This window comes from Rhagoletis pomonella, unplaced genomic scaffold, assembly GCF_013731165.1.
Source record: "Rhagoletis pomonella isolate Grant_MI unplaced genomic scaffold, Rhpom_1.0 Rhpom_scaffold_01132, whole genome shotgun sequence".
NCBI lineage: Eukaryota > Metazoa > Arthropoda > Insecta > Diptera > Tephritidae > Rhagoletis > Rhagoletis pomonella.
In genome coordinates, this window is record NW_023459686.1 from 1 (window position 1) to 24247 (window position 24247).

The 24247-nt window shown below is 35.8% G+C and overlaps 1 protein-coding gene across 2 annotated transcripts in view; it reads right to left on the bottom strand.

Moving 5' to 3' along the window:
- Positions 1-3553: 3553 nt before the first annotated feature.
- Positions 3554-24247, bottom strand: part of LOC118751969 (octopamine receptor Oamb) — a gene marked incomplete at its 5' end in the record, with an annotated part of 43209 nt that continues 22515 nt past the window's right edge. Inside the window, 2 exon segments of one of the 2 annotated variants that reach the window (XM_036486797.1) lie at positions 3554-3775; positions 6435-6823. In XM_036486797.1, coding sequence (XP_036342690.1) covers positions 3773-3775; positions 6435-6823 — 392 coding nt within the window. 2 annotated transcript variants of the gene reach the window in all.

Consider the following 24247-nt stretch of genomic DNA (forward strand, 5'->3'; position numbering starts at 1 on the left):
AACTTTCTACCTGCCATTACGGGTTGTGTCGGAGGTATTTAACCACTTGGGCTGCCATATGGCAGACATCGTTCCAGGCTTCCTCGCTCTTTAGCATTGACGGAATCAGATTCTCTGGTGTTACGCACAAACCAAGCTTATGGTTAAGTGCGGACCTTATGGAGCTGAAGCGGGGACATTTGAAAAATATGTGCTCTGCGTCTTCGATAACTGCTGGTCCGCACTGCTCGCAGTAAGGGTTTGGTGCAAGTCTAAAGCGGTGCAAGTATGCTTTTAAACAGCCATGCCCACTGATGATTTGAGTCAGGTAGTAATCTACCTCTCCATGCTGCCTATTGAGCCATGTTTCAATTTTAGGTATTAGGCGATAAGTCCACCTGCCCTTTGTTGTCCCATCCCAACGAGTCTGCCACTGCTCCACGCTTTGTGCTTTCGCTGCGGCTTTAAGTGTTGTACGTGGTATATGAGGCTGATCCTGCCGTGCGATTCTTATTTGGGACATCTCCTGGGCCACGAGATCCAGTGGATATAATTCTGCTATAATGAGTGCTGCATCTTCGGAGATAGTTCGATAAGCTGAACATACCCTAAGAGCACTTAAGCGGTATGTAGCATTGATACCTTGTATGTAGGATGCCCGTTTGAAAGCGTCACGCCAGACTGTCGATCCGTAAAGGAGTATTGACCTCACAACCCCTGCCAAGACTTGTCTAGCCTGCTGGCGTGCCCCCCCTATGTTCGCCATTAATCTCGACAAGGCTGCTGTTGCCATCGCTGCTTTCTTGTTTGCTGATTCCAGGTGGTCCCGGAAACAAAGGCGGTGGTCAATCAAGACCCCGAGATATTTTACATACGGCTTGGACTTTATAGTGGTGTCTCCTAATCTGATTCTCACTTTTTCCACCTTCTTTCGGCTAGTGGTAAGAACGACTTCAGTCTTGTGGGCTGCCAGTGTTAGCGATTTTTCTCTTAACCACTCCTCAGCTACTTTTATAACTCTCTCTGCGATGGCTACTATTTTGTCCAGCGTCTTAGCTGTAACGACGTCATCCGCGAAGCCTATGGATGTGACCCCTTTAGAACAGCAAGTCGCAGGATGCCATCATACATAAGGTTCCACAAAATGGGGCCTAACACTGATACCTGAGGTATGCCCGCCATTATTTCATATTCCACGAAACCACTGTCGCTGTGGTAGCGCAACACTCTATCACTCAGATAGCTGGAGATGATTTTTTGCAAGTACCTTGGTACATTTAGGCTGTCAAGTGTGTTTAGTATATTCGCCCTTTTGCAGGTACGTATTAAACACCCTTGCAAATATCTCCGGCCTGGTACTGATCGCTTTGTTAAGGGCGATGTTTGGGACACCGTCTGGTCCTGGCGCTTTATTAACCATGAGTGTGCTCTCTGCGTTGAGCACTTCTTCGGTAGATACAACCGGGATGCTGGCGACAGACTCGCTTACTAAGTTCCTGACGAATTTGGACTGCTGCGGAAAGAGTTCCTTCACAATTTGCTCCATGAGTATTGGGCAAGTTGGTTGTGTAGTTCTCTTTAACTTTTTCATTACTAGCTTATAGGCAAATCCCCACGGGTTACTATTGACTGTAACACATAGCTCTTTAAACATTTTTCGCTTACTGTCCCGAATCACATCCCTCAGGAGCTTTCTACTATCCTTGCATGCCTGTCTCAGCTGTAGGGCATTTGTTGCGTAACGCGAATGCTGGCATATGCGTCTAGCTCTGTTGCACTGCAATCGCAGTAGCGCGATGTGGTCGTTCCACCAGTACATAGGGTTGTGTCTTTTGCGGCAGCTTTGCCTCATCATAGTGATATCGCATGCCGTTGTAATCGCCCTCATAAGCTCCGAAGCTGACGGTTCCACTGATAATGATGTTTCTGCCTCGTTGAAAGCTACTTCGAAAGCTTTTCGTCGAAGTGTTTGGCTTTCCAACCTATGCTTCTATTGGGGAACGCCGTGCTTGCGCTTATTTTGTCGATATCAATTACGATTGCGCGGTGATCGCTGTGGGTGTAGCAGTCGCTGATTAGCCATTTAGCATCTCTGCTCAAACCTCCGCTTATGAATGAGAGGTCTATGATGGAAAAAGTCCCGTTTCTGAAAAAGGTATTCTCGCTGCCGTTATTGAGCAACACCCAGTTGAGTGAGGCTAGCGCATCGCGGAGTTCTCTAACTTTTGGGTTTGTTCTTTTACAACCCCATTCAACTGCTCACGCATTAAAGTCTCCTGCGATGAGCGCTGCGCTTCTTAGTCTAGCGTCGTGCACTAGTTCGGTAATGATAATAATGAAGCTAGCCAAGTCTGTACTGGGTGGAATATAGCAACTGTAGACGTACATGTTGTTTATTTTTGCGCACACGAACCCGACCGTTGACAAAGGTGCTACGAGTTGTTTCGGAGAATTTCCGCAACTCCAAATAGCGAATTTTCCAGTTGAATTACTGACCCACGAAACTCCTTCCGTGTTGTTATATTGTTCGCTTAGTATAGCTACGTCTATGCCTAACGCATACACCGTCTGGCCAAAAAGATCTTGGGCCGCTTCGCAGTGATTTAGGTAAAGCTGTAGCACCTTCAAAGTGTTTGTCTTTTTTCCATCGATGCTTTCACCTGCTGGAATGCTGGACACATTCGGCTCCCAGTCGCGTGACTGCCATTTGCTACGCCTGATGGTGGGTTCGAACATGCGCTCGCCTTATGGTCTGATTTGCCGCATCTGAAGCAGAGACTAGAATGGTCCTGTTCACTTCGGCAGTTACGTGCCACGTGTTCGAAATCATGGCATGTGAAGCATCTAGTGAGGATCACCTTTTCCCTTATACGGCATATAACCCACCCGATACGAATTTTCGATTGGTCCAAGAGCTTCTAATGACAGACTGACTGTGCATGTTTGAGTTCCTCCATAGGCTGCGCGCATGGATCGAACCGCTGATGGCACATATGAATCTGTTAAACGGGCTCTGCGTGTTAGCGGTTACCCAACGCATAGCACTTACATGTAGAATTCTGTTAGGTTTTGATATAGCAGTGCAAGTATGCATAACTGGGCTATAACACACAGCAAAGAAAGTGTGTGCTATGACATGCCCTGACTTGTTTGTGTCAGTTTCAGTTTTGCTATCGCCACGAGTTGTTTCGGTGCGCGCATAATTATTTAAAAATATAAGGTTTGAAGCCAACCGGGGGTTGTCAGTGGATATATAATTCATGTTAATTATAATTTGAATGTATTTATTTAGCCAAGGAAAAAGCAAAGCAGTATACTTAAACCAGCACTTTCTGCAGATATTGACCTGGGTTTTCGCACGACTATTCCTGTCTCATCGTTTCTTTCTAGGAAACTCTTACCACCATATACATACATATGTATTATTTACACTAGTAACTATTTATGTATTTGTTATGCCTAATATATGCAAATAAAAGAAGAAAGTAAACACAACAACCATCGAGTAACTTTTTATTTGTGTCAAACTGAAACTTTTTTTCCAATAATAAACGGTTAGCTGATTCACGTCTACAGCAAGTACACAAAATTAATTGAAAACTTGTATCAACCAAAGCATTGTTTATATTTGCTCAACAATGATTTTATTTAGCTAACGATATTGTCCAATGAAGGTAGTCGGTTTGTAATTATTACCAAGTATATGTACATTTGTCTCAACTAGAAGTCTCAAGTAAATTGCAGACTTTCGCGAACTAGTTATTTATTCGCTATATCCAACTATGCTGCTTGGTCACTATAACGAAATCTTGGTAATTATAACTAAACCTTTTTCTGCGTGTATATGTTACCGATCGAAGCCGACCTTAGGACAAGTTTTGCCTTGGCTAAACTAGAACAGAGGCCACAGTATTTTTGCGCAGAACTTCTTTCCGCGAAGGCGGCTTCCGGTCGCACTTAAAAAAATTACCCTCTTTGGTCCAACTCCAGGTACGCGGTCCACAATATTATTGCGTCCAACTTGTTTCCGCATTGGACGGATATATTGGACCAAGGTAGAACTAGTTTGTCTTAAGATCGGGTTTGGCTGGTAACATATACACCCCGCAACAAACGATAGCACATCACAATTTTTACCAGTTTTGACTACTTCTCTTTTGATTTAATGTTCATTATTTTTATATAAAAGTATAGCTCTTTATCTAACAAATACCATATGGGCATTCCCATGGTGGCGCACGTGACAGTCGTACGATTTCAATGTGATACAAAAAAAGGAATACCATTTGTTTTCTTTAACTTTTTTGGGCCATTGTATAGCAAGTAATTAGCTCTATATTTAACCGAAAAATTAAATCAATCGAACTGCTTGGTCCTGATATATGAGCATTTAAACAGAGTGTCGTTACGTGACAAAAAATGGAAGTTGATTTTTTATTTTCTTTTAAAATCGCAAAACTCTGCGAATTGTGGATGGCTATTTTGATGAAACTTATTTTGATATGATTTGGAGCAATTCTAGTTGTTTTTAGAGTTTTTTGAATTAATGCAAATTGTTTCAATTCTCTTTTACAACCCCAAGTGTGAAACGTGACGTGACGTGGCGTGACGTGACATAAATTTCCATCGTTATATTTTTGTTAATATTGCTTTTAAATGAATTTTCAACGCAAATAAAACATGTATTTTATGTAGAATATACTTTATATTTTGACTTCAGCGCCAATTCAGGGTCAATTTATTAGAAATCTATGATTTATTATGTTTCAACCACATGCGCCAAATTCGAACCAAATCGGACCATAAATACGGTTTTTCGAAATATCTCGACCTTGGCACCACCTAGGAAGACCAATTTATGCAAACATTATTCTTCTTACATAGCCAGTATATATTTTAAAAAGCAGACAAATCGGCCCGTAAATACGTTAGATATAAAACTTTTTTTTTTTTTTTGTCGTGGTGGACCTTCCGCTGGAAACACCCATATACACCTAAATTTCAGACTTTGTACAAAAATTCCACATACTGTTCATCCCAACTCCATGCATTTTAACTTTAATTTCTAGAACAATTTGTGGTATGCAGTTTTATAGCTTATTCTAGTATAATAAAGTGCAAATTTTAATTTGCTAAAAAATCGCGCTGATTTTTAATAATTTTTTTACTAACGGTGTTATGCACTCTTTTCAAATAAAAAATTACTTAGTATGGCAGAAAAATGCGTGATACTGTCTACAAAAAAAAAATTTCAAAAATCAACGCGATTTTTTAGCAACTTAAAACTTGCACTTTATACTAGAATTTAATGATCTATAAAATTGCATACCAAAAATTATTCTAGAAATTAAAATTAAAATGTATGGAATAGGAAAAGTTTGTGGAATGTTTATAATGTATGTACAAAGTCTGAAATTTAGATTTATATGGTGTTTGTTAGGTAAAGAGCTATACTTTTATATAAAAATAATGACAATTAAAAAAAAAGTAGTCAAAACTGGTAAAAATGTTGATGTGCTATGGCTTGTCTCGGGGCGTGCATTACTTTTTCCCACTGGGCCATTACATACATACATACATAAATACATATGTACATACATTTGTACTTTTATTCATAAACAAATTTGTTATTATTTATAATTCCGTGTTTCTTAAAAAAATTCATCCAAAGTATCAAAATAGTTAAATGCTTTCTTTATTTTTTGTGCCAAATCAAAATATTGACAGTCGCTTTTAGCGCTGTCTATAAAAGCCTGCGAATGACTCTGCCATTTTCATCAGATCCAGCACTGGAACAGGTATTACGATTATGGGCTCATATAAGAACTCGGCGAGGACTTCATCACCAGCGGATAACAACCTTCGTACAGTGGGTCATTCAAACTGGTCTTTCGGAATCCCAAACTACTCTGTGAGCTTAAACTAGTTCCCAACGATCGTCATCTGTGATCACTACTTAATGAATAATGTAATTCACTTTCGTCGGCTAATGAATGCGCAGCTGCGCTGGGTGTGATGCTGGGAGTACGTTCTCGAATACGCCCCGCCGACATGTCGCTACCTCGTCGAATACTCTTCAAAGAAATGCTTTCTTGTGAGCAGGAGCAGTGACAAATAATGAGCTTAAAAGCGTAGCGAAAGTCTTTTGAAAAAAGTGCATAAATCATTGGATTTACGGCGGAATTACAGTAACCCAGCCAAAAAAGAATGGAAAAAAGTAGAGGATCAATGCAGTCTTGGCAAAACCCCCGAATAACATAGATGGTGAAAAATGGCAGCCAGCATAAAATGAAGAGTCCTACAATTATGGCAAGTGTTTTTGCAGCCTTCGTTTCCATTCGAAAACGTTTAACTTGCGTTTTGATACTTCGGCGACCGATTTTCTTATTCTGATATTGCAATTGCTGCTGCATATGGTGTTGGCTTATATCAGTTTCTCCAATAATCTTACGAACTTGCAAATATGAGTTATTGCCTTTCTGTTGGGCTAAGAGTTTTGATTCGGTGGTTTCAGTGCCTTTGGCTGAGTTGTAGTGCACCGCGCAAAGCATGCTCCCACTACCGGATGATTGATGTTCACGTATACCAGTTGGTTCGCTATTACTTAGGTCGTTGATAGTTTCACTGGATGCATAGGAAATAGATATCTTAATTTTATCATGTTGGAGTGGACGTCGTGTAGTGTACTTTGAAAGACGTTCAGGAGATGGTGTCCCCAGTGTGGTAGTAGTACTCTGAGAACTGCCATTACTATGTGTGGAATCGTGCTGGTTCGCACTACGGCCTCGGTGAATTCGCAACGTTAGGCGCTGATCGTCAAAGCGCGAACTGATGCCCTTGGATCCTAATGAAAGCACAGAGAAAAAAGACATATAATCGGACAAATATTAATATTAGAAGGGAAATGTTCTGTATAATATCGGTTAGCTTGAGGCTGGTACAAAAAATTAAGGTGGCGTGGGTGATGTCACTTAAAAGAGCAAATGCCTAGGAACTCAATGACCTCTTGAAAACCGGAAAAAATAGGGAAACCATGGTTTATTTCGCTGACAAATGCCTTCGGCCCAAGAACACGATCGGGTTTATAATCCTATCAACAGAAAACTCCTTTCTCTTACCGCAGTAAGTATTATGCATACGGTGACCAGATTTCTGTGGACAAAAATCGGGAAATTTCTAAAGCATCTAATTCGAACATATTTACAATATTTAAAACAAAACAAAGAGAAAAAAAGTTGAAAAATGGTCGCAAAAATGTATAACCCCCAATATATACGGTGGCGAGAATGTAAATAGAGAAGAGACATTTTGGCAAGTTTTGGCTACTTTTCTTTGTTTAAAAAATGTTTATTATTTTCTTATGACGATATACTATCTAAAAAAATATGTAAATCAAAATTTCAAACTTTTTAGAACATTAATAAAATTTCGACGAATTTTAACAAATGAATACCGTTGTAAGCGACATATTTATAAGTTTCCAGGAATGGAAAAAAACGTTTTTGATGACGCACATAAAGTCATTAGATTTAGTTTTCCAATTTTTCGGTGCAGCAGTGTCCAAGAAACTTGTCCGTAAATTAAAATATATATCTATATATATCTTTCAGGTCAAGATTTTCAAAATTTTAATGATAGAGAAACGTTTCATATCCAAATTCCAATGGATGATAACACGTTTTTCCAGTAAGCGCAGCATCTTAGCTGGTGGTGCTTACAACTTTTTTCGACGAATTATTACATTAATTATATAGCAATAAGAGGTCTTTGATTGCTGATCATAGGTCATTTTATAAAAATTGGAGAAATGCTTTTGAATAGTCTCGAATTTGAAGGTTGAGCATTGAAGAGAACAAGCGCAGTTGAAAATCTGCTGAATACAAAAACAAAATTGATATTAGAACAGCTCCTTCACTTACAACGTTTTTCCACATTACCGTTTCTGGTAATGTTTTTTTAATACCACTTTCCCATTTCTCACTAAATATTCTTCCCCACTATTTCTTAGCCTCTTATTTTTCATATCTTTCGAATTTTCGGAGTTTTTGTACGGTTTTTGCCATTATTGCACTTTTGCATTACGCTTGTTAATTCTAAATTGGCCATGGTCACCTGCACTTAAAACTTGTTTCCTCTCACTACTGACTTTGGAGCGTAGGGTAATGTCTGAAAACTGATGGAAATTGAGAAATTTCGCGACCTTATAATACGCGAGAGTATTTTTAACGGTAATCTGCGAAAAAACTAGTTTTGAGCAAATTGGCGCTTGCAACGTTATTCGCGGCGACCATTCAAATGTTGATCAAAATTTTAAACATTTCAATCAGATTTTTTAGAATTGTTTTGAGTGTGCAGTTTCGCAGCCGATTTAATTGTAAGTGTAAGTTTGAAGTAGCTTGGAATTACCGTTGATTTTTGCCAATTTTTTTTTGCGCATTTGCTTCCATACAAATTACGTTCGAAAATTTTTTTGTATAGAGAAAATGACCAACACCTTCCACGAAAAAAAAAAACTACAAAAATCAATGGTATTTCCTAGCTACTTAAAATTTGCTCTTTGAATTGAATGGGCTACAAGACTGCTTACTCAAAATAATTCTAAAGATATAATTAAGAACTTGAAATTTTGATTAAACTTTGTCGATCTTAGCTAACTTCTGTACAACGTTTGAAATTTTACTTACACGGTCTTTGTTAGATAGCGAACTACACTTTCTTAAAAAAATAATAAACATTAAATAATCGAAAGGGGAATAGCCAAAGAATGCTAAAATGTATCTTCCTTTTATATATTTTCGCCGCTGTATCTACAGCAATATTTTTCATATCCATGCATTTTTTGAAGGAATTAGTATTTTTTTATAATTTCACTAAATTCAAGTAAGAATCGTTTATCTAATAAAAAAGAAACTTAACAAATAATTATAAAACCTTCAAAAAAGATCACACAAGAGTAAAGCAGAATATACACAATCGGACTTGTATGCATACTGGGTCCCTGGAGGAAGTCTATATATACACTAGCCAATGCCCGCTTACTTCGCGGCGCCTCATAAGAGCTTTTGCGTTGGCCAATGCAAAAGAGCGTTTAAAAACAAAATTAGTCTGTAAAGTCAAAATTTTTGATTTAAGTTGAAACCACTAAGGCGCAGTATCCTCATCACACATAGGCCAATAATAGTAACGCTGTGATACCATATGGAATACCAATCCCTTTCGGTGTCATGAGCTTTACCGATGGTCTTATTTCCACCTGTGAGATCTCTGCCAAGCATGCGTAATCTTTTTGTATGATCTTGCAACTACAACATTGGTTCGATGCGTATGCCAATAAAAGTTCTTTTAGGGAAACTCAAGAGCACAGAAGTGCGTTTTCTTTATAGGAGGGCCAAGAATCCTCACCGTCCCACAGGATGAAAAGTTTTCCGGTACATTGCTAAATGAGTCGTGTGATCTCTTAAGCATCTTTCAAATGAAGCAACTGATATACCTACGGTGATCTTTCTTTGTTAATTCACCACTTTTCCAATTCGTGGTAAAATTTATGAACTGATTTCTGGGTAGATGCAAGACCGCATGATCGTGCATGAGGGCGTCAGAAAAACTCAACCCCATCCTTCATTTAGACATCTGAAAACTAAATTCGTATAACTTAAACATAGGTCCAAAGCAGACCAACCACACGGGGTTTCTATACATTTCGGATGCAGCGCCATCCATTGGGTTCATTTTCTGCAAAACCATCGCTTACCATAAAATGAATACGTGTTATGAATTTCAACCTTAACTCCAGCGGCACTAATCAGGTAAATTTTTATCAAAAGAATTTTCCAACATACAGGTACATAGCTCACATTTAAAATTTGAACGAAATCGGTTAATAAATACGATTTTTATAAATAACTCTACTCCAGCACCACCTAGCGAGTTTTCTAGTAGCATGTAATTGGACCATATATGTATGTAAGATAACCTCCGACAATCTGACGGAACTCTATTCAGTGGTTTTTGAGTTTATTCCGAACAACAAAAACGGCTATCATTTTATGCAAATAGGTATGTAAATACTCGTAAAAGCAAAGCTCCATTATTTGTGAAACATTTAAAAAAATTCTTCAAAATTTTCACATAAATGCAATAGTTCAATGGGATTTAGAAATATAGGAGAAAATGGTTCCCAATCGACTGATATTTGCGCGTTTACGTAAATGTATATCGATCCAGCCTTTCCAATAATTACCACTTTTCGCCATAACTACGGTATTGATAACATATGTAGCTGTGTAGAATTTCAGGACGTTAGCGTAAGCAGTTCCAGAGATAAGCTATATGAGAAGTTCAATTTGTATGGAAGGAAGGAGCCACGCCCCTTTATACATGCATCAGTGCTAAGTTTCAGTTCCCCAGCGTAATTGGTTTTAGAGATATATTGGTTTTTTACGTTTTAGTCTGTATAAGAATTTTAGGAACATCCCGAGCTACATAGCGAGTAAATTTTTGGTCAGAATATTTATTTTCAAGGTGTTGCCAAATATGAACCAAGTCGGTGCAGCCGTTTAGTAGTTTAGTGAAATACATTGTAAAGAGAACTGTATGAAATTGTAAAACGTGACGTCTCAGATTTCTTAATTTTTTGGCAGCAACAACGAAAAGTTTTAATTTTTTTTTAGCGAAAAACCTTCCACACAGAAATGAAAAAAAAATTAAGTTTGTGGTTATATTAAGGCGAAATTTTGAGAACGGTCCATTGCTAACTCTAAATATAACAACGACGCACTGGAAAAACTTAATACGTTCAAATACCTAGGAATAATAATCGACGATAAACTAAAACAAAAAAAAAAATGGATTCTATATTTTTAACAGAGTACGAAAATAAACTGTACGAAACAATTCCCATTTGCTCATCGATCATCATATCATTTGTGGTTTTGTACAGTTTTGTACATAGTCAGAAACAATTTGTAAGATTCACTGTCATTTTCCCCAACTAGAAACGTTTGCTTTTCGTTTGTGACAATTGTGCCATAGGGTGATATCACAAATGTTTCAGTTACGTGAAAAATATTTTTTTCTGTAAATTTTCATATCCAATTCAATTAAAAAACATTTTTATTTTTTTATTCATTGCAGCTATTTGTTTTGTGTTTAGTTATTGGATATGTGTACATACATATATATATTTTTCTCTGCACGATTCATTTCGTTTGTTGTTTCGTCTGTAACTACTAAACTACTGTAGTGTACTATCGCCAAAGTGAACTCAGCCGTTTTGTTTTTGTATTGTACCGAACTGTTGAAGTAATAAACGAAACGAAATAGTAACGTACAATATAGTTTCTTTTCGTACCCTGATTTTTAATTAGAGCTCTAGCAATATTTACATCGGAGAAAACTGCATTTAATTCCGTACATTAGCTTTTGCGTGATGCGCTTCTCTCTAATTTTTTCTTCTATATTGGAAGCTAGATCTCTGGCGATACATCGGTGAAAACTGCATTCAATTCCATGTTTTCGACTGATGAGCGTACAAATATACAGACGGACAGTGATTCAAAAATCCTAAAAATGTTTATTTGGCTTCTGTAGCTTTAATAAAAACCCATCATATTAATTTTTCTTTAATATCTATAAGGTTCAGACATCGACCTGTTACAATTTTATTATATGTATATCTAAATGTAGATATATATTTCATTTATTTTATCAATTTAATTCAATAAAATTTTTCAAACAGGTGGCAGCCTTCCCTAAATATATTTTCGGCAATAAAATTTCCTAAACCCCTTCAGTTTGATACCCATATTGCAATATTAAATTTATCTTATAAATTAAATTAAATGAAAATTTTCAAACAGGTGGCAACTCTAAAAAAATATTTTTCTCTGTAAGCCTTCTTCAGTCTCTTTCTTTTGACGCCCATATTGCAATATTAATTTTTTCTTATCAATTTACTTAAACTGCAATTTTCAAACAGGTGGCAACTGTCTAATTTTTTTCTTCCCATATTTTAAGTTGGACCTCTAGCAATACATCGGTGAAAACCACATTCAAATCCATGCATTCGTTTTCGAGTGATGCGCGAACAAACATACATACAGACAGACAAAAATTCTAAAAATGGTTGATTTGGCTTCTGGTGCTCTAGTAAAGACCCCCCATATTAATTTTTCTTTTATATCTATAATGTACAGACATCGACCTGTTAGAATTTTATTATATGTATAGATATAATAAACGAAGGGATTTTTTGTTCAGGACAAAAGATCTGCACCGTTCGCTCGATTTTCAAAAATTGGGTGTCAGATTAAAGCGCTTGGCCTGTAGATGTGCAAACTGGTATTTTTTTCTAAAAGTAGAATCAAATCCCAAATATTTAAAAGTCAACGCCCTCATATCCGCACCGTTCGTTCGATTTTCCAAAATTAGGTGTCAAATTAAAAGGCTGGGACTGCAGATGTGCAATAAGGTTTTACTTTTTTGAAAAGGGTTGCTACTAGGGCTGATGATACCCGGGTGCCCGGGTAATTCGGGTAATGCCCGGGTGCCCGAGTAATTCGGGTAATGCCCGGGTACCCGGGACTTTTATTACCCGGGTAGCCGGGTATTACCCGATTTGCCCGGGTACCCGGGTAATATAGATATGTTGATGCCGGTTAAGCGAAAAACACCCGGGTAATGCGACATAAAGATTCTTGTATAATCTTTTTGGTGAGGATAAATATTTTTTCAGTGAGAAAATTTTTTTTTTTATAATTATTTTTTTATGTCTAGAATGTACGCGACTATGTACACCTAACCGCTTGCCTGAGTAGACGGAGACAAGAAAAGTAAATTAAAACATTAGTTTCTGTACTTAAATTCAAACTTCTAATTTTTGTAAATGCATATACATACGTGCGTGTGTACATATGTACATATGTATGTATGTATATTTTAAAGAATATTAAATATTAATAATTTAAAACAGGGACCGAGAACAAAATGTATGATCGAAACTAAATGTCATTGTTGTAGTTTTGTTCCCAAGAACGCGTCAAAACCAAAACCAAAATGAGAACAAAACTGACGAGAACGTTCTCTTTGGGAATTATATAAGAACTAAACCCTGTGGAATGTTCCCAGAGAGAACAAAATGCGAACAATACTTTCGGGAACATTTCTAAGAGAACAAAATGCTAAAAAATTCTCCTGAACGTTTTGGCAAAGAAAAAAACCGGTACAAAATTCTGGGGAACTTACTCTCGAAGAACAATTTGGGAGCTAAAGTCCCAGGAACTTTGTTACAGAGAACGAAAAAGGAACAAATCTTCTCTGAACTATCTCATAGCGTTCCATTACTTTGAAATGTTTGAATATTAATGTTAATAAAAAAGAACTGAAAGATAATTATGTATGCAAATAAAGTTAACGAAAGACTTAAGAAACTAAATTTTTTTTTTTTTTTTTTTTTTCTGGAAGTTGAAATGGTCCAGCTTTCCTCTGGCTTAGAATTAAAATCCGTGGATCTCACTGAAACAACTTTTTCTCCGAACATGAAAGCCCCCGATTCGGTTAACTTGCTAGTCTTCTTGCATCAAAATAAAAACTTGTTGTAATGATAATGTAATTATTTTATATACATAATTATTAAAACTTGTTATGATAGTAACAACAAAAAAAATCGTGTTATCACTGAGTCAATCTGATGATTTCTTCCCTGACAAATGGAATTTTGAGGTCTTGGTGAGTGGCATAGTTGGTGACATACCAAGGAGAATTAACAATATTTCTTTGGGCCTTATTTTGATACCGCAGTAGTATTTCTGTTTGAGTTACTCGTAGTACCCCATAGTTGCATAGCGTATGTCCAAACCGGCTTGAGCATAACTTTGTGCAGAAGGATTTTGTTTTCTAAACTCAGCTCAGATTTTGCAGCAAACATGCAGTACATTCTTAATGTTTTTAATGCAAGTTGACTTTTTTCGCTTTAATATGCACTTTCCACGAAAACCTGAGACCAAGATGGATTCCCAAATAATTGACTTGATTGATAAATAAGGGTGCAAACGGTCAAATGAAAATGCGTCATGATACGAAGAGTATTATTATTTTTTTAGCTCCCTACAGTTTAATACTTCTACAATCATAAAATTATTGCTACTACCTTTAGATACGAATATGTATTATAATATTTCCCCATACGGTATGGAAGTTTCTTATAGATGTTCCCTATGTACGTTCGTTTGCGGTATATAATCGTAAATGCGTTTAATTTTTACCTCTCCACATTTTTTCGGGTTCGGGTTTCGGGTATGGTAATTACCCGGGTACCCGGTCTACCCGGGTAGTAAAATAGCCGGGTACCCGGGTAGGGCTTCACCCGCTACACGGGTACCAAGGTACCTCATTACCCGGGTGAAATCATCAGCCCTAATTCGATATTGCTATCAACCGAAAGCTAGTTAAGAGTTGTTAACTAGATGACAACTCTCGAAAATTCGCATACATTTATACAAAGGCCATTTAACTAGCTGTCGTTTGATACCAATATCGAATATCCTTAATACGTCACTTACCGTTCATGTCTACAAATGGATGAATGGTGTTTCGTTTTTAATATTTACAATATTTTTCAAGCTAAAATTTTTTTGATATTTTTTTATGAAAATATCGAGGCCTAACCGCCAAAAGGGCGTAAGCGACAACCTGTTCGATTTTCTCTTTTTGACTGTCAAAATTTCAAAGTACTACGAAGTACCGTTACAAAGTTATAGCGAAAGCAATTTTGGCTTAAGTGCTTAATTGTACTCTGTTTACAATTGTTTGTGCCCGCAGTGTCGGTTAAGCCTTTTTCTCCGTGAACAATTTTTCATTGCAGAGGGGAATTGTTACATTTTTGAAGTGCCTCTATTTTACAAGCGTTTATTTCACTTGCCCTGTATGTTTTTTTAACCGACTTCCAAAAAAGGAGTAGGCTATCGGTTCGTCGGAATATATATATATATATATATATATATATATATATTTTATGTATGTTACCGCATAACTTTTGACCGCGTCAACCGATTTCGATAATTCGTTTTGCATCGGAGAGTAGTGTCTCAGAGGTGGTCCCATACTAATCTGGTCTAGATCCGATCATTAGATCATGAAATATATATATATATATATATTTTTCTTAAGTCGCTTTTTTTTTATAAAAATTACTTGTTTTTTATATATAGAAGGAGAACGCATCGAAAGTGTAACCGCCGTAGTGGAACATCAATCCGAACTAAAACTCCTTGTCTTGCTCTGTACGTATGTATTTATGTATGTATGTTTCCTAGGGGCAAATATTGCAAAAAATTTTGATCAAATTCTCAATGACCTATAGACTTGAAACTTCACAGTTAGCTTATAGTCCGATTTCGTTCATATTTAGAACACAAATTCACAAACTGCACTAAATATTTTGCCGATAGGTGGCGCACGAGTCTGGTAAACCAGTAGTTATTGTCCGATTTCGTTCATATTTAGAAAGCTTTCTTTAAAAATTATTGATTTTACAATTAACTTATTTCTTCCAAATATGGACCATTTACAAACAAAAGATTACGATTTTTAATCAAATGTTAAAGCATGAACTATATTTTTATAAAAAAATATCAAAAAAATTTTAGAGTGAACAACACTGTAAGTATTAAAAACGAAACACCATTCATCCATTTTTGACCGCCACTGTATATACTTTTTAAATGGGTGGGAACTCTTAAATGCACGAACATATTAATTTAGTACAAAAACACTTACGCTTTATGCCCATATTGCGATATTTTACAGAGTTTCATATTTCAAGCAATAGATTTATGATTAGGTGGCAAACCTTAAAACAAATGAAACCCAAAGCACATATCTAGGTGAATACCTTTCACTTGGCACCTCATTTTAAAATCGAGAGAACAGTGTAACTCCCCTTTTTTCAAAAATATCATGCCTTGTTGTACAATTAGAGGCCAAGCCCTTTAATACGGAACCTCAGTTTTGAAAATCGAATAATCGGTGCAGAACTGATACCGTTAACAAAAAATGTCTTCATGTATTTTATTTATACATAGTGCATACATATTTAGATTTGACCTAACCCTGGTATTAGGGAGATATTAGAAACCAGATAGGAGCTTTAAAACTATGAATTGGAGTACACACAACTCTGGAATACTTGATTTGGAAATTTAATTTTTATTTTTGCCTGAAAAAATAAAAGGCGACAACTACCGATTATTTTCTGCTAAAAAAAAAAAAAAAAATAAAAGGCAAAATTACCCGGTATTATTTGCTCAAAATAATAAAAGTCAAAAAATAACTGAAATTGTTTGCAAATGAAAATGCATAACCGGTGCGGTCTCTGGTATATTCTGCTTAATAGACTGCAATACAGCGAGAGAACCAGTTAGACAGAATAAAACATAACCAAAGATCATAGAAAATAAGGATGTTGGCTATATTTATGGCTCCCTTATATTCTATGTTCTTCGTGATAACGAAAGTGCTGCCACGTTTGTACTAAATTTGTTTTTGGATCAGAGAAAAGGGAGACTCAAATTAACTTCATAAAGAAAACACTGAAAATCGGGTTTTAATCGGACACTTGTACGTCTCGACTTTTGAAAAATATTCAGCGGGATAATTTTCTCAAAATAGGTACTGTCCCGCCAAAAAACGGTACGAATGGTCACCGTAATTATGCACAAATCTTCCCCGTCGCTATCATCAGGATCAGAGTTCTCCTGTTTCTTAGTGTTATGTATGTATTGATTTATTCCCTGTTTCCATGAGACTTCTTAGTCTTAGTGCCACATCCCACGACCCTTAAATTTTTTCTACCAGCCTCAAACTAAAAACGAAGTGAAAAAATTAATTAAACTAGCACACCGTTATAAGCTCCTCAATGTGAGAATGACCGTGAATTTTTTATTTCGACCTGAATATTCATTAATACCTAAATTTTGCAAAACATATTCTACCAACAGTTGGATAATTAAAATATTTTTTATAGTATATACGAATCCCCGATACGGCAGATAATAGGTAATTTTGATGTCCACACGCTAGTGTTTCCCTAACATATAAATTACGCAAAATAAGCCTGTTAAATATTTTTTTGTTCTCCAAAACAAAAGGCAAAATAACAACGTATGTAGATATACAACAAGAGAAAAAGCTAACGTTCACGGTCACATTGAAATGTACATATTTATAAATTACGCAAAGTAAGCCTGTTAAATATTTTAAAATATTTTTTTAGATCTCTAGCACAAAAGGCAAAATAACAACGTAGATATCCAAGAAATGCTATGGAAAAGTTTGCAACATGCTGGCAACATGAAACTAGGCACGTAAACTAAATTTTGGGTCGTATATTACGGAACTGTTTGCCGTTTTTCTAGATCAGCACATTTTCCCAAGAAATTTTCTTTTTAAGGTTACATTGCGAGTAAACAAAAATTCTAATTTAAGTACAGTACGGGAAATGTTACTCATACGCCATGTACGAGTTGGTTATATACGATATGTCGTATGAGTAATATTATAAAAATGCTTGGACATTTTCATTTGACCATTCAGGCCAGTATGGCCCGTAGTTATAGACCAGTTAGAGGCAGGTTGACGAGGTTTTAAAATCTCAAAAGCGTACTCTAAGTAGACGTTTTCCTGTCAAAATTTGCGGAGAAAAAAGTGGTCTTAATTTAAAGAATATGCTTCCCAATCAAAGGATATTTCGAGATTTTGCGATTTTGGATGATACAATCGTCTTGTCCTCAATGACGTTGATGTGGTATTTATACATACCCGCAAGCAGGTCTTTTCAGCAGCAGTCCAATTAACTTCACGAATTCTTTTCACTTCTTATAGAAATTAAATTATTTACGTTACTAAATTATATTTTACGAAAATTTGTTATTACTTACAGTTTGCTGAGCCATTTTCAAAATTATTTATAAAATTCAGTTGACACAGGGTGAACTTGCTAAAATCACAAAGTTTTCCTAATGCCGATTGGTTACTTTTTTCATTTTATATTAATGGCCCTGTTTTGTGTCAATCTAGCAAACACCTGCCTCTAACATGTCTATAACTGACTAAAACTTAAAGCCTGATCTAAACTTAAAGATTAATTTTAGGTGACAGGTAATAAGGTCAATGGAAATAAGGTCAATTGACTTTATTTCCCACCCTGGTGCGAAATAAAGCCAATTGACATTATTACCTTTTCAAAAGCGAAATAAAGTCAACAAAAATTTGGAAATAAAGTCATTGGCGCTATTTCCTCATTCAAATGGAAATAGCGTCAACAATGCTTAAAGTATGTCGATTCATAGAAAAAAATTTTGTTCTTACAATAAACATTGCCCCGTAAGTGTCGTTTTTTAATAGATGAAAAAGGTTAATGCCAAATCCTCAGTGTTGTGATATTAATCCACACACAATCATGAACTACCACCATTTGATTTTATTAAAAAAATTTAAATTACGAATATGTAAAAACACGATGCGAAAAACTAAATGCCTGCGCCCAGCTGGAATATGAGAAATATTTAGAAATCTTTAGAAATGATCCATAACTGCAAAACATGTTCCGTTTCCACAAAAATAAAGCGAACACTATTAAATTGAAGAAACAGTCCATGTCCAAAAACCCCGGAGGAACACTAAAAGAATTCTGTGTTATATATTAGCATATTTTGAACGAATTCGAAATCTCTAAGGTGGAAAAGAAACCAACCTTTCTATAAAGAAACAATTATAGAAAAAGAATTTTATTACAATGTATTCATGTCTCCGCCAGCAATTTGTGACGACATCATTTACAAGCAGCTAAGGAGAACTACGACACTATTTATTAGATGGCACATTCAACGAGCCAATGTGCCAAACTGCGGGTATAAACAATTATTGATTATTTAATATCGGAACCGAAATCATATAAGTTAATGGATTGGTTTTCACACACTTTTGAAACACAAATCATATGCTTTTTTACTGCAGACAAGTTGTTGCCCCAAATCACAGCAGAAATCTTTCAATCAGGGCTGCCAACTATCCTTATCCGGCGTAGCGTGACGAGGTGTGCGCGGTGGTCGCGCGAAGCTAAGCAAATTTGATGTTTGAAAGAGAAATAATGCCAATGGATTTTATTTCGTTTTTAAAAAGGTAATAATGTCAATTGACTTTATTTCGCACCAGGGTGGGAAATAAGGTCAATTGGCCTTATTTCCGTTGATCTTATTACCTGTCACCTCGAAAGCCAACTTGAATTAAAAAAAGAACCTACACTGAAACGCGTCAAAATGAAAATAAAAGGGCACAAATTTCTATGTAAAGCAAAACTCTCTGGGAAGACAATAGGTTTGTTCATCGAAAATCCAGCGAGAATTATCACTCGAAAAATCAGAGAGTAAGAAAAAATGCTCCCAGATTCTCTCTCAAGTAGAGAAACTTGCAAATTTCTACACGAATGCAAATTTGAAGGAATTTGCAAGTTTCTGGGCCAGCTAGTGTCCACGGTTGCCTTTCAAAGATAAGAAATGTTTATAGAATTTTTAAAATTCTTTCAGAAGGGGAAAAGACAGGATCTGCATGCATATTTTTTGTTAGTCCGACTTTCTTCAAATAAGTTTCTATTTCTTTGTTGTAGTACCTGTCAGGTTTCCTATATCGACTCCGGTTGAGATTGTATTGCGACTACGACTACACTTTTTTCAGCCGAGTACCTTTCAAACCATTGGAATTAGCTAAGTTAATTAACTCAACAAGTATTTACTTACATTTTGCATTTTAAAATCGCTCAAGCTTGTAAATTTTTAAATTTAACGAACTTGCTTATTCAAATTATCGTCGATAAAAAAATCCAACCATGTGCCACAGTCCTATGTTTTTCTTAATTTCAAATTCTTGCTGAAAAAATTTTTTCTCGCTTGAATTTGTAACTTCTCTCCAAGAACTAGTCTTTCTACTTGTAATTTTTTTAATAAAACATGTGAAATTTAGCTGTAACAGTTTAGCCGTTTTTAGCCGTTTTTTTGCCTATTTTGGTTGGCCGGTTGGTCCAAAAAGTTCTGGCAACACTGATCAGCAATAATTTTTTGGTGTAGTTTCGCCCATGATAAAAACACATGATGCAATAATACAAGGTGGTATCAGCTGTGACAGCTCGATTTGACGCTGCCTTAGCTCAATAGAATGAGAAGAAAAACGGGAAGAAATTAATCCCCATATGGGGGAAATATATAAAATTTCATATTTTCTCCTAAACAAAATTTGCTTTTTAAAAGAATATTCGCAATGAAATTGAACAAAATAAGATAAAATACCTTTTCAACTATATTATTAGGCAAAGAATTATTGCATCATGATGAAAACATTGTAAGGTAAAACCCGTGATTCAATAATACAAGGTTCGATAAACTGACAGTTGTCCCTCTCGCACCGCTCCCTTAGCAGTGGCACCGTGTTGCTTCTTTGCAAATTTACATGGAAACAGTGTAGCTTTGGTGTAAAATAGAAGTATAAGTTTTTGTGCAATATGTTTATTTGTATATGGATATGAAGCATATTTAACTGATGAAAACATAAACTGGTTTTAAATTGGATCTCATAGTAGTCTTATCTTGATTTTGAGTCATTTTGCAGTTTTTATGCAGCTAACTAGCACATAAATTACGCAGTTCACGTAGATATATCAGTATTATGTTCAACATTTTGTTTAAAATGCCAGATTTCCTGCAAATACATTAGAATTTACAAAACGAATTTCACTACTAATGGCCTACTTTGCTTACTTTTCTACTACCATTTTCGCACCAAGAGATTTCTCCGTCCTTCGTAAATGTAACCTTTTGTAAGGGAGTGTCAAACCGCAGCTGTCAATAATTATCTAACCTATTATTATTGAATCATGGGTAAGACCCAAGGTTCATAGAATGGAAGGTAAAGACATGGTGTTGTCAAAAATTTGTTTTCCTCCAATGACGTAGTTGCGATGTGAGTTCTGATTGGCTGAAATCTTTTACGAAGAAGGAGAGTACACAAAACGAAGAAAATATAGTTGCCGTATAGCATATTTTAGGAATCCCAATAAAATAGTCATTTCTGGTATAAAATCGTGGCAAAGCTTATTATAAAAGCATAAAATGTTATAACTTCAGGTGAAATTGGATTAACATAATAATATTCGTACAATAGTGACAAATGAAATCTAAATCGAATGCAAATTGAAATTTGCTGCTGATTTCATTCTTGAAAGTGAGCAGAATGCTCTCGCGTATTTTTAAATAAAAAGCGTTCATAACATTGCCAAAATTTCGCTACCGAAATTGCAATTCATCTTTGCATATACGATTAAACCTAAACTCCTTTTTCAGTGTAATTTTTGCAATCAAAAACAGCGCACTTACATTTTTAATAATTTAAATAAACTCAAATAGGCAGAAAAAAGCACAAACTTCGACGCAAATTGCCAAACGGTAAATATCAGGGTTACACATATTTGAAATAAAACTTGATGTATTTTTGACTAAAATAGTGTATGTTTATAAGATAATTTTTTAGGAATCTGGTAACTCCAAAAATTGAGCCATCTACGTCATCAAGATGGTGGCCATGGCTGATGTCGTAACCTTGGGTAAAACCGTTCTCTCAATTCATCGGCCATGATTTTTTTTTGAAGTTTGCCAACATTTTAAAATAATATAAAATTGAGAGTAAAAAAAAGGAATTGTTCAAAGGTGTTGTTGTTTGTGATTGAAAATGAAAATGTGTGCGTGAGTTTGTGTGTAAAATTTTAAAATTAAATTGCTTGCAAACGTCAAGAATTTGAAAAATTCCTCTCAGCGGTTCTACCTTCCTATTTTTTTTATCATGGTTTCGCCTAATGAATATCTTCTATCTTCACAAAATTTGAAAACTTTTTTGTGGGCTTTGGAATACATATACGTAAACAAAGTTTGAAATTTTAAAGTAAAATGTGAGAAAAAGTGATAATTTAAAGACGAAATTCTCGAAAAAAGTAAAATCAGCTGCTTTACTAATATTCAACGTGAAATGTCTAAATTAGAACGGTTTTGGCCCAGTTATTTAAGTTTTTCGTAAATCAATATTTGAAAATAGTAAAAAACAGCATCTAAAATCTCATTCATACGATTCCGTTGAAAAGATTTTTAAATATTTTTTTGCAGATATTTTCAGCCTAATCTCTTTTGTCATCTGAGGGGACATTTGTCAAAAAGTTCTTTAAGAAACTATTTTTATTCATAAAAAACTCCATTTTTGGGGGTATTTTCAAATCGGTCCAGCTCTGTAAAATTTTAATATTTTTCCGAAATATTTTGGTGGAGGTCTTATAATATATATTATAATATAATATAATAAATTTTGTAATTCCGGCGGAAAAACAGCAACCTTTTTTGGTGATGCAGTCTAATCTATATGTATAGTGGTAGAAAAGTAAATAGGGGCGCGACATTTTAGCCAGTTTCGGCTATTTTTCTTTTGTTTTGTTTGTTCCAAGCTTTTATACTTTGTGCAAAAATTATGAAAATTCTGCAAAGTTTCATCTAAATCGCAAATTTTTAATAAAAGGTTTTAAGTTTTAGGGCGTGTTTAGCAATTTTTCAGGCATTTTCTTTCATAAAACGTACATATTTGGGCTTTTTTGTATGGAAGAAAATGCGTAATACCCTAAAGAAAATACATTAGAAAAATTTTCATAAACTCTTTTAATGTTTGGACAAGTCGTGAGTCTAGTCGAGTAGACACAAACAGCATACTCAGAATTTTTAATTGACACTCAAAATGTTGGCTTAACGTTGAAACCGTTATTTTCGCTAAGTTGGAGCTTAAACTAGGCCTTGACTTTATATGTATAAGTATACCTATGGTCAAAATAATAGGAGTGCCACATTTGACTAATATGGTTTTGCTGGCTCAATGTTCATTAGTAAAGCTCGTTATATAATGACAACCATATACATCTAAATTTAAAACTTTGTACGAAAATTAGAATAAACCTACAAATTTCAACAAAATTACATCAAAGCATACATTTTTTTAATCAGAACCAAAAAAATCGAAGTATGCAGTTTTATAGCTCATTCTATTTTAGTGTAATGTGTTAAGTTCAAGTTTAAATCATTTTAAAATTCGCACCAATTTTTGGATTTTTTTGCTGGCGTTGTTAAGTATTTTGTTTCATATAAAACATTTCAATCATACTTTATAGGGGCGAAATTACAGCTCACGAAGTTGCCATCTCAGAAAAAAAATTTTGCAGTTTTACCATACGAGTTGCATTTTTAGACAAAGATGTGTATGTATTACAAAACATGAAAGATGCTATAGTGGATTTTTTGAACCGAACCGAACCGTTTTTTGGGGTGGTTTTCGGTTTGGTTTTGGCATTTCAAAATAAAAAAGCTTCGGTTCGTGGTTCGGTACGAAAACCGAAAAAAGCGACGGTTCGGTTCAAAACCGGTTTGCAGCGGTTTCTACACTGCTTTCAATGCTGCTGCCATTCAAAATGGTGGAAAAGTATTCCATCAATAATAATTATCTTGACATCGGTACTAGGTCGCAATAGTCGTTTCCTATCGTCCAGAAATTTAATCTATTCGCACTCAAATACTTCGGTCTATCTCTTCTTACTGCTGCAAATACGTCTCGTTTCCCTATTCAGCATCTTATAACGGTTCCACATAGCTCGCGTTGCGCCCGATGGCAGAGTGGCTTTCCTATAGGCAATTTCCCTGAAGCTTCGTGACATTCCTCATCGTACCAGTTTTCTTTCGGGCTCGCTAAAACCCGACTACTTCTTCGGTTGCGTTAGGCAATGAGTGGGCTTCACTGCTCGCATATGTCGGTTTGTTGAAGTGTGCTCTCTGAGAGTAGGTGTAAAAGTCGAGTGGCGAATACCTTTGCTGTCTGCTATGTCTACAGCTTTTCAAAGTTGAGGTTTCCGTGCTTTATTGGGCGCACATTTTGGCTGCGGGAGCGTATTTTGGCTGAAAAAAATTTTCCGAGTCGATGTTTGGACTTGGAGTGTACGTACGTCTGAAACGCTGGCAGCGTGCCTGCCGTCTATCACAACATTCCCGACTTCGTTTCTTGTACTGCATACTGTTTCGGTCGCCGGCGAAGTCGATCAGCCTCAGTCTCCAAGCGCCCTAGGAGGCTTCGTCCTTCTCTTCTGTAGGAATGCGGGCGCAATTATGCGAGATTTTGAAGAATATTGGTTCCTTGTGGATTGTGG